General features: G+C 40.5%; 1 protein-coding gene across 1 annotated transcript in view; it reads left to right on the forward strand.

Moving 5' to 3' along the window:
- Nucleotides 1-12,400, forward strand: part of ulk4 (unc-51 like kinase 4) — a 123,752-nt gene that overhangs the window by 108,674 nt on the left and 2,678 nt on the right. Inside the window, exon 35 of the mRNA XM_014003354.1 lies at nucleotides 6,101-6,186. Coding sequence (XP_013858808.1) covers nucleotides 6,101-6,186 — 86 coding nt within the window. The remainder of the gene's footprint in view (nucleotides 1-6,100; nucleotides 6,187-12,400) is intronic.

The following is a 12,400-nucleotide window of genomic DNA, read 5'->3' on the forward strand; positions in this document are numbered from 1 at the left end:
ACCTCTTGAAAGCCAAAATTTCCCGAACATGAGCCTTTATGCAGCACACTAATTTAGTCTCCCCTTAATTTTGAACTGCTTCTAGCTTTAAAGACTGTTTTTTCTTGTTGGATTTTATCAACACATTTCACTCACATTACCAAGTTTTGCAGCTGGAATAGCACTAAATGCTTTACCGTGGATAAAAAATGTTTACAATCCTCTGTGCAAATTGCATTTTTTTGTTATATAAAAAAACTAAACCATAATAAATGATTTCAAAATGTTTTTCACCTTCACTGTGGCACACTGAATACTCAACAACACAAATCAAAAAATAGTTGTAGGGGAAAATGAAAAAAAATCAAAGTGTAATAAACCTGTTTATACATGTGTGCACACTCTGAAACTAAAAATTTGTTGATGCACATTTTGACTTAATTACTGTCTTTATTCTTCTTGGGAAAACCCCCGCCATCAATTAAAGTCACTCTGATCAACCTGAAACAAAGTAAATAAAGTCTCAGCAGGATTTTCCTGATACTCAGTTCAATCCTACAGTAAAACCTATTGTACACAAAGTTCACAAAGCATCAAAACATCTCATTAAAAGGAATCAGTCAGAAAGAAGTTACAATTTCCCCATCATTAGAGATCTAATTGAACACAGGGAAGACAGTAAAATATGGAACTAATGATGTTACAAAGAACTTGGAGCCCCTCCAAATTTGCTCAAAAGTCAAGACAAAATTTAATCTTACTCTGCAAAAAAAAAAAAAAAAAAGAACAGCAACTTTGAAGGAGCTGCAGGATTTTCTGACTTGTAGTTCAGGACAGGGGTATGTGTGAAAGTGTTCTCTGTATGTATGAGTCACTGTAGGTAAGAAAAACGCCCAGCCTTGGCTTAATATGAACAAATAAATAAAAAGTCTCCTAAAAACATGTGGGACCACCTGTTCTGGTTTGATGAGCCTGAAGTTTAGGCCACAATTCCAAAACATCTACTTTGTGCAAAAACAAAACTGTGGATCATAAAAAAATACTGTGGTTGAAACATCATTCTTAGAATAATACTGTAGGTTTGCTTCTCTTCAGAGGATTTGGAGGTTTTAGTTAATCAGGTTTCAAAAGGCTACTTTCGTCTCAAACGTTCAGCAGGCAGGAATGGTTAAGAAGATAAAATGTATTTTTCAAAATGGCAATAAAAGAAACGAAGCATTTCTGATTCATGTATTTAATAGAAAATCTGTTAGGTGAGCTGAAGAAGGTTCTGTACAAAAGATGCTCCTTCGTTCTGACAGACTTAAAGGTTTTTAGCAAAGAAGAGTAGTTGAGGTGTGGCTGCTTAAAGACTCCTTCCTAAGAAGACAGAAAGAAAGCTGTAATTAAATCAAAAGTTGCTTTAACAAAGTTTTCAGCATGTGCTTTTTTTAAATTCCACGTCTTGAACCCCCCCCCCCACCCACACACACACACACACACGCACAACAGTACTTTTTTTGATTATCTTGTACAGATTATATACAGTACATCTCTGTTGAGTTGGAAAAAGTTGTAAATTATGCATCATAGTTTATTGTTTTACATCAAAAAAGAAATTCTTCTGTGATACACTTACAACCTGTCCAGGGTGTACCCCACCCCTCAGAGTGACTGCTGGGTATGGGCACCAGAAACCCTGAAAGGAAGAAATGGATGGATGGATGGATGGATGGATGGATGGATGGATGGATGGATGGATGGATGTTTAATTCTTCCTATATCTACTGTGTGTTTGTGGTGTGTGAATTGTCTGCCCAAACTTTTAATAGGAAAGAATAAAAGCTATTTGGTAGTTTCATTACATGTCAACACAAACAGGTTGTTGTTCAGATCACTGATTTTGTTCAGTTCAGACGAGCACAGGAAGGTGTAAGCATCTGGCAAATTAACCAAACTTTGTGCTTCTGCTTTCGAGTGACAAAACATAAATGAACTTATTTTAGTAGGATTATTCATGAAACAAAACCTTAAAAATCATCTTTGTGTGTCTCTGTGAAACACATAACTTAAAGTTTTGTTCTTCCTGCATCGTGTTCATGTTGTTCAGGTAAATCTCTTGTTTCTCTGCTGTCAGGTACATTGTCACTCCTTTGAACCTGGTGTCTGTCATGACAACCTGTGCTGTACGTCTGTACGGCTGCACGTCTGTCTGTCTTCTGCAGCCTGTCTGTGTGCGTCTAATATGACTCCCAAGTTCAAAATTATTGACTCACTTTTTTGTCATGTTGTGATGTAGAGTGGGGAGGAGGAGGAAAGAGGACAAAGACGAAATGGAGAGCGAAGATGTAGAGGGGATGATAAGTAGGCATGTGTCTGCATCTGGTTGGCAGGCACGCTCGAAGGTCCTCCAAACCTGGTGGTGAAGGCACATGTGTGTGTGTGTGTGTGTGTGTGTCTCTGTGTGTGTGCACTTGTGTAGAAAAATAAGCAAGCGAGGGATACATCTTTGTCTCCTCCTAACCTTGTTTCTTAGCAACAACCTTGCTGTGTCGCCACAGAGACAGACGTGATGATGTCACCAGAGATCAGAGAAACCACCGTCAACACACTGGCACAAATCCACTTAGCACACACAAACTCACACACACACACACACAAACAGAATGATAGAGACCTACATGGTTCTAGTGATTATTATGTTTGGTTAGAATGCACTAGTTTTTAGTTTTTAACACTGAACTTTTTAATACATCTTTTTAAGTTGGAATCTTACACACACACACACACACACACACACACACACACACACACACACACACACACACACACACACACACACACACGTCTGTAAACAAGCAGTTTCAAAACTCACCAACCTGCATGTGTGAGACAGTGTGAAGTCTAGACAGGAAAGGAATAAAAACAGGGATAATGAAGAAAAAAATAAATGTATATGATGTATAATAATTTAAGGGGTGGCATGGTAGCTGGGTAAGTAGAGAAGTTGCTTCGCAGCAGGAAGATTGCTGGACTGAATCCCAGCCAGGCCCTTCTCTGTAAAGTTTGCATGTTCTCTCCACATTAATAGGCTTCCTCCCTAAGTGTAACTTGTTTGTCTCTATGCGTCTCTGTGATGGACTTGCACCGGTGTCTCCTGTGAACCTGAAAGGAAGAAGCAGGTGAGAATGGATGGATGGATGATTTAGTGAAGAATTGCCGGAGTCATTCCATTTTCTTTTACCCACTTGCAGAGAGTGGGTTCATATCTCCAGCAGTCTCTGTGTGAGAGGTGGGGTACACCCTGTGAAGATTTTATTATTTTATTACATTTCTGTGATTCTTACGTTGATGTTACTTACCAGTGTTTCAGTTTCCTCTGTGGTTCTGTTCTTCTCAACTGTTCCTAGTTGTTTCCTCTCCAGGTGTTTATGTTTATTGGTGTTACCTTTTATATTCAGTGTCCTTCAGCTTTCCATAGCCAGTCGTGTTTGCTCCCTCATGTCTTTCCCAGAGTTCTCCTTTGTAAGTACTTCTGCTGCCACAACATTTTGATTTTGTAAATAAATCAGTTTTCTTTCTTAACCTTCAAACCTTCTAAGGATTTCTCTGCATCTTGGATTCTAAACTCCACAAACACGACAGAATACATGAACCAATGTGCTCCCCGCAGACAAATAACTCTGTTCAATTTTTTTGGCGAGAGAAGATTGTTACGAAGGAAAGAGAGGAGGAAAATCTCTGTTAGTGGAACCCACTTGGTTGTTCAACCTACCTTTTCTTGTCCAGCACCTCGTTCAGCCGTGCTCTAGCACATCACCCTTTTCCGGTGCTCCACTGATCTCCAGCACCCTTCATTGCTCCCTAGCTTTTTGTTCATCTCCAACATCTCCCTCTTTTCCAGAGTCTTCATCGCCCACTGCACCCTCTACAGCAGCCCTCAAGTCTTCTTTGACTCAAGTTGCCTCTGACAGCAGATTCCAGGTTACAACATATGTTTCTCAGGAGCAGTGTTCAACCTGAAAAACTCAGTGAAATTCATGATGGCCTCCAGTGCATGGTAATCTCCTTCTGGACCATCATATGCATAAAAGCACAAATGGACATCTGTGGTGGAATCCTGGACATTCTATGCTCCCAGATGTCAGAATATCTTCCATGGAATGCAAGTGCAAACTCATGATGAGCTTGTTCACATTTTACTTGTATAGGAGTCTCTTTGAGGCCAGTGCACCTCCATAATCCAGTGACTCCTGCCATGATGGGCACCCCAGGACCAACTGCTGCACCTCGATGTGAGCCCCCTGCATCTGCTGATCCACCAGAGTCATTCGAGCAGTCAGCAGCAACTCACTGTGTCCCCTCTCCAGCATCCCCAAAATGTTACATGTTCTTCAGAGATTTATCGGTCACCTGCAGCGTCCACAGAGTTCCACCATCCAGAACTCTTTGGGCTATTCTCTCAGTGGAAAGGGTCGTGTAGGACTGAACTGGCTGACACATCTGGACAGTTCCCACGCTGTCTTACTGGACTGGACAGGTCATCCACTGGAATGGTAAATGGACTGAACGTGTATATAGTGCTTTGCCACGTCCAGAATGGACCCCAAAGCACTTTACACCCTGGGGCACACTGACAGAGGTGGGGCTGCCATGCACCAGCACCACCAGACCCTCAGACCACCATCAGTAGGCAAGGCGGGTGAAGTGTCTTGCCCAAGGTCACAAAGACTGAGACGGCTGGAACTGGGGATCAAACCGACAACCCTCCGGTTACAGGACGACTCCCCTAACCACTCCACCACAGTTGCCCCATATTAATAACATTTGTGCACCATCTTGTCAGTAGTAGGTCCAAATTTGAAGTCGATACCCTGAAATTTGAGGACATAATAGAGTTTGGAATGATGTGAGAATCGCCATAATTTGACATCTCATTCAAAATGTCCTTTAGGTTTTACATCCTGGTGCCAGGAGACATTTATGTTCGTACTGGACTGATGTATGTACCAGATTTCACATGTGTATGTTAAAGTTATAAGAGGGGCTGTTGTTTAGAGCAGTGATTTCCAACCAGGGGTACGCAAGCATATTACAGGGGGTACATGGAAAAATATCCCAGGTGTGTAAAATAATTAATAAAAATAGGACTGCGATATGTAGGGCCCTATGATTGCGGAAAAGGCAGACGGAATCACAGAATGACACAAAATGGAATCCAGTATACAACACGGAATCTCATCAAATTTGTTAATTTGGGTCAGTTTCTGGTGTATTTTGGACGCTGCTGTTTTCTGCACCTGCCATTCCCTGGTTTATTTATTTTAATTACTTATTCACTTTCAAGGCAATGTTTTTATCTTTAATTTGAGTTGAAAAGAATAAAATACCTGAGAATTAAATGTTCTAGGGAGTTAAATAAATAATTTTCATTTAATAATCAGTTGTTGTACATTACAGTTTTGGATACTAGTGGTATGACAAAATGGCTCAGGTGTACACAAGTCTAAAAAGTTTGGGAATTATTGGTTTAGAGTGTGCTAAAGAGCCAATTTGCCATGCCCACATTTGAATCTTCCTCCACATATTTACACTAGTTGAATGTAACTGCCAAGTTTCATAAAGCTCAGCCCACTAGAAGATGGTGATAAAAGCTTTAGTTAGATAGAAAAATATTAATAATCAGGTCAAAAAACAATAGGGCCTGCTGTTTTACAGCAATAGGGTCATAAATATAATGTACACGAATTAGAAAAAAGTACTAAAATGAAAATCAGTGTGTTTTACAGTCAGCTGGAGTTTGTTCTAGTTCCTTTTAAATGTAAATGAGAAAAGAGTGGGATGTCTGTCAGCAGCTGGTCTGACAAATTTGTAAAAATAAGACTTCTGTGATAAAACATCAGTGGATGATTTTAGAATGTCTGTGAAAATTTAGAATTCTCTTGAGTAAAAAATGACATCTTCTGACAGTATATTTCTAAAGTCAAATGTATTAACAGTGATTTGTTAAAACTGATTCAACAATGGTTGCTGCTACTAGACTTCTTTCAAAGAAGAATGAAGTATTGATCAAACCTGAAGAGGACTATTGCTTTACTGAAACAAACCACCTTTTTTATTGTCTGTTATTTTTGTTTCCCAGATTCAAACTACAGACAGATCTTGGTTTGACTGTCCTGAAGGGGCGGGGCTAATTAATCTGCTGCAGGAAATTGCTACGTCCAACAGGTGCGTTCTTTTGTTGTCTCATTTATTTGTGTCTGTGTCTTGTAAAGTTTAATAAACAGCTAAAACATTATAACCACTCACGTGTAAATTAAACAGTGTTGTTTCCCCTGTGTGATCACTTGCAATGACGGGTCAAACTAGACAGTATAAACACTTTGTCCTTTAAGTTGAAATGTGTGTACCATTATAAAAAAAATAGGGATATGATTAGTATTTCAGCCACTTTGACAAAACCAGATTGTTTGACAGGATACCTAGGTTACAACTGAAGGTTTTGTGGGATGTTTTTAGCCTGTCCTGGTCCATGATAGGTAAACCACTGAACACCAGTGCATTTGTGTAAAACTCTTACTGGACCTCAAAGAAATGGAAGAAGGTGGACCAGTCTGCTAAGATTTCTTTTACACCATGGGAATAGTCAGTCGTGTGTGATTCTCCTTCCTGAAGAGGATCTGGATCCAGGAGGCACTAAGACAAGCCTACAAAGGCTGTGTGATGTTTTAGGAGTCTTCTGCAGGGAAGCTGTTAGTTACTAGTTTTCATCAAGAGGCTATCACCTCCATAAACTTCTTCACTGACTACACCCCTTGTATTTGCTGGCGGTTCTTTCAGCAGGAGAATGTACACTTGAATAAATGATTTAAGAATGGTCTGAAGACAACACATGAGAAGTGTTGACTTTGTTTAAATGCTCTAGATCTCTTCAATCGAGCATCTCTGTCAGTTCCATGGAGGATCTACTGATCAGACCAGGTGATGGAGTAAGAAAAATGAACATTATAACTCAGATTTATACTTTTTTGGGCCTCTAATCCAATACTCTTACTCCAGTTGCAGGCAGAGATACCATGGATTTTTTTTTAGGTATACACTGTGTAATCCTAACATCAAGTCAGTCTGTGTGTTAGACGTATCTGAAATACTTGAACTGCAATTAAAGGGATCTATGTTCAGATGCTTGAGTCGTCTTGGCTCCTTTCAGCTCTGCTTTAGTTCCTTCCTGATGTGTGAGTTTATCCTTCCTGTCTGTGAGTGTGAATCCCAACATCCTGCAGAGGAAATGCGTGGCTGTAACTGCGGTCAGTCAAGCTGTCCATCTTCCATTCCCATCTACTCTCACGTGTAAAAGTGCTCCTCCCTGAGCTGCTAAATCATATTAAGGTTTTCAAGAACAATCTTTGAGTCGTACTTTTTCACCGCATGACTGGGTCTTTTTCAGCTTTCGGCATCACAATTGAATCCAGCTCACCACCTGCTGAGGAACATTTACCAGAGAGGAATCCCCACACCCTACAGAGCACTTAAACCCATCTCCATCACAAAAATGTGGCAATTTCAGGAGGAATTTAAAAAATAAAAAGCTGCAACAAAACAATTTGCTGTCCTCCAATGTTGAGTTGTTCTTTTTCTTTGTGCACACTTAGAAGAAAATGTCCATGAAACGTACTGATTTTTTTTTTTGGTCAATGTTGAAAATTTGAAGGTCACCAGTAACAAGCTATTCAGACTTGTCCCGCCTTTTTTCTGTCATTTTATTACCTTCATGCTTGTTTGAACATATTTGTACATCAAGCACATCAAAACCAATCTTTCTTTTGTTGTTAAGAGGCTTCTGACCCAGTGTCAACTGATAAATGAGTCTCTGACATCAGCTCACACTCTTAATGAAAAAAAGACAAAAGCTCACATTTTTACAATTTTTATTAGCCACACTTGCACACTTTACCTAATTTCCCTCTGGGATCAATAAAGTGTTTTTGAATTTGAATTTGAATTGCATCACAGAAATAGCTCATAAGATTTATAGCACAGATTTTTTTTATCATACATCACACACACATCACATTACAAATCTAAAGATATTAAATGAAATAAAAAATACTCCTTAAGATTTTTTTTCTTAATTGCAAGACACACTCGTGTCAAATGCAGTGCCCATGGAGGAAGTCCTTCTGAGATCTGTGTTAAACTAGTCCTGACACAGGTTTGCCCTTTTTTAGAGAAGATACTGGCTAAACACTCTTAAGCATTACTCAGAGAAACTCCTTCTTTAACATAACTGCTCAATCATTCGTGAATACAAATATTAGTTAAAAGCATAATGTGTGGAAGGTTAGAAGGGGAGAACAACTCAAATTAAGGGATGTGTGACTTATAACTCTGGGGTGTCACAAAGATTTCAAACATATTTTTAACAACCGCACTGCTTTTTTAAAGGTCCTTAAAATACATACAACTTAGCTATCAGAAAGTTATTTGTTTGAAAGGGGGCCTATTATGACAAATCCACTTTTTTAGCCATTAAATACGTATTGTTGCATATTTGGAATCCGTAGGAGTGCCGAAAAGTTGAATTTAATCTCTTGGTGCTGCAAAGATATCTTTATATTATGTTTGGGTCATTTTTTTTTCAAACTATTTAGAAAACCCAATAGAAAATAGAGAAAACTGAACTAATATGTCAAACTATTTGTGATAGAACTTCTGAATAAGGTCTCTGGACTTGCCAACAACAGTTTGGTGGTCTTCATTCTCCTCTCTCTCTCTCTTTCTGGGTCAGACTCTGGCTCCAACATGTAAGGCTGAATGGACACGTGTTCTGTTGTTAATATCTTTTAATCTTTTGTAAATGAAATGTTTCTGCAGAGCTAGATAACCACAGCCCCCTCTATCAAACTAGAATGAACTGGTCTGGAAGCTGGAGGGGTGGCGGGGTGTGAAGCGCCACGTTTGGATTTAAAGGAACAGCCTCAAAACGGGTTGATCCGTGACACACCTCAGAAAAGGGGTGAAAAGCGTTCTAATACCACTCTATGTAGACCTCAATTGAATGACTTAAGTGTGAAAAAGAATTTAAAATTTGCTAGTATGTGGTTATCAAAACAAATCATGTAATGTGACGTGCAACGTGTGTGTTCCCACCTGTATCTCTGCATCTGTTGGTTTTTTTATGAGTTTGTCGGCTGAACACTTGTCCTCCTTTGAACCACGGATTTTTCCTCACTGTAGCAACCATCCTTCTTTTGATCCTTTTGATGTATGAGAGCAGCGACCTCTCACACTAGGACACACACTCACACTGAGCGTACACACACAGGCACACAAAGAATGTGCACAATTAGTTGCTGTCACTCTCCCCTGTACACAAATTGTCTCAAACACACACACACACACTCTCACACTCACAGATCAATAAGAGTGTATTGTTGGCCTGCTATAGAAGCTCTTCGTTTCCCTTCTTTTCTCCTCAGACCTCTCATTTCACCCTCACTACCCCCCCCAACACACACTCCTCCCTTTTTTGTCAATTTTTTGACCCCCCTCCTCCCTCGTGCCGTCCCTCTCCCACTTCTCCTCTTCCCTCCACTCATTGTGTCGGTCTTTCTCTTTCTCCGACAGATGAAAGCACAAACCGTGTCTCACCTTTTGAAGTGACCAAGACCGGCGCCCTACCACTGGTTCAGCTGTAGAAAGAGCAAAGCAGAGAGTTTCTAGGCGAAAGGGCAGGAGATGAGAAGAGTTATGAGGAAAGGAGGGGTGGGGGAGCTATTAATTGAGAGGATGAGAGGAGGCTTGGGTGGAGGCGGAGAGGGAGAATGGCGATCTGGGGCTGAGATCTTAACCCAGTGATGTCATCGAGCCTTTACCATGGCAACTTGGAGAATGCTTTTTTCAAAATCTCAAGCCTGACCAAGAGGGGAAGGATGGGCGTCACCCATAGTGTCTGTTCCTAAAAAAATAAAAATAAAAAATGCCCTGAGGCCCAGAATCTGATCCTAGTTTCTAATATTAGCATCAACCACAAAAGCAGTTTTTTTTCTAAACACACAACTCTGTTTAACGACATCGCTGCTGCAGAGACCTGTTGTACTGTAGAGTTTCACTCATCACACAAATATGAGTCTGGTGTCAAAATTATTTGACCTTTTACCTTACCTGCAGTATGTTTGTGTCTGTGTGCACTTGCTTGTGTGTTTGTTAGCGAAATAACTCAATAACCACTAGATGAATTTTGATGAGACTGCAGAAAGTAACTGAATGTACATCACTCTTTAAATCAGCTGATCTGCATCTGCTGATCAACCTTACCAAACATAAAAGTGGCTGTCGCTCAGCAAAGGTGTCAAGCAATGAAGCACATGTACTTAATTACTTACGCAGACATTTTGGTTATTTATACTTAATTTTTACTTTACGTTTTCATACAGTTATATAGGCCTTCTACTTCTTATTTTAAAATGCAAAAAGTAGTTAATTTCTATTTCACTTTGGCTCTTTTTCATTCTGGCTTGTCGTTCAGAAAAAATAAATCCTATCCAGATATACACTCACCGGCCACTTTATTAGGTACACCACGCTAGTAACGGGTTGGACCCCCTTTTGCCTTCAGAACTGCCTCAATTCTTCGTGGCATAGATTCAACAAGGTGCTGGAAGGACTCCTCAGAGATTTTGGTCCATATTGACATGATGGCATCACACAGTTGCCGCAGATTTGTCGGCTGCACATCCATGATGCGAATCTCCCGTTCCACCACATCCCAAAGATGCTCTATTGGATTGAGATCTGGTGACTGTGGAGGCCATTTGAGTACAGTGAACTCATTGTCATGTTCAAGAAACCAGTCTGAGATGATTCCAGCTTTATGACATGGCGCATTATCCTGCTGAAAGTAGCCATCAGATGTTGGGTACATTGTGGTCATAAAGGGATGGACATGGTCAGCAACAATACTCAGGTAGGCTGTAGCGTTGCAACGATGTTCAACTGGTACCAAGGGGCCCAAAGAGTGCCAAGAAAAGATTCCCCACACCATGACACCACCACCACCAGCCTGAACCGTTGATACAAGGCAGGATGGATCCATGCTTTCATGTTGTTGACGCCAAATTCTGACCCTACCATCCGAATGTCGCAGCAGAAATCGAGACTCATCAGACCAGGCAACGTTTTTCCAATCTTCTCTTGTCCAATTTCGATGAGCTTGTGCAAATTGTAGCCTCAGTTTCCTGTTCTTAGCTGAAAGGAGTGGCACCCGGTGTGGTCTTCTGCTGCTGAAGCCCATCTGCCTCAAAGTTCGACGTACTGTGCGTTCAGAGATGCTCTTCTGCCTACCTTGGTTGTAACGGGTGGTTATTTGAGTCACTGTTGCCTTTCTATCAGCTCGAACCAGTCTGCCCATTCTCCTCTGACCTCTGGCATCAACAAGGCATTTCCGCCCACAGGACTGCCGCTCACTGGATGTTTTTTCTTTTTCGGACCATTCTCTGTAAACCCTAGAGATGGTTGTGCGTGAAAATCCCAGTAGACCAGAAGTTTCTGAAATACTCAGACCAGCCCTTCTGGCACCAACAACCATGTCACGTTCAAAGGCACTCAAATCACCTTTCTTCCCCATACTGATGCTCGGTTTGAACTGCAGGAGATTGTCTTGACCATGTCTACATGCCTAAATGCACTGAGGCATGTAGTACTTGCAAGCTGGTGTTCCTAAAATAAACGGTCAGTTTCAAACTTCAGCCACACTCCTTAAGATGTTTGTAAATGATGCCGTTACAGAATTTACTCATGCCTCTAATTGACTCCCGTCAGCTCCAGTTGCCGCCATGTGATTGGCTGATTAGAAATTAAGTGTTAACGAGCAGTTGGACAGGTGTACCTAATAAAGTGGCCGGTGAGTGTAGTTGTGTGAAACAAGGTTTTCCCCCTTCTAGGTCAGGACTTTGATTAGGCCACTCCAAAGTGTTAAATTAGTTTTTGGTAATCCATTCAGAGGTGATACTTGATGGTGTGTTTTGGATCGTCAACTTTTTTTTATACCATTGAAACATGAGGCCAAGTTCTTTTTACACTGATGAGTTCAGTGCTTGATTTCTTTCTCAGGACGTAGCAACGGCAGATTTTGCCACTTATAATAGTGTAGCAATTTATCCGTTGTGTTATTTTCTGTTTTTGCAGCTTAAGGAAGGTTTGTTTCACCTGCGTGGAGAGCTCCTTTGACCGCAGGTTTTCTTCACAGCAAAATCGTCCAAATGAAAGCTCAAATCAATGATGCCTGAATGGCTTCTTTTCTTTTACCTTACATTATTTTCACTTTTGTTCTTTTACTTGAATAAAAAAAGCTTGTGTTGGTACTTCTACTTCTAAAAAATATATATTTTAACTCTAAAATCTATGCTTCTACTTAAGTAATGAATGTGAATGTTTTTGACAC

This window comes from Austrofundulus limnaeus, unplaced genomic scaffold (assembly GCF_001266775.1).
Source record: "Austrofundulus limnaeus strain Quisiro unplaced genomic scaffold, Austrofundulus_limnaeus-1.0 Scaffold18, whole genome shotgun sequence".
Lineage (NCBI taxonomy): Eukaryota > Metazoa > Chordata > Actinopteri > Cyprinodontiformes > Rivulidae > Austrofundulus > Austrofundulus limnaeus.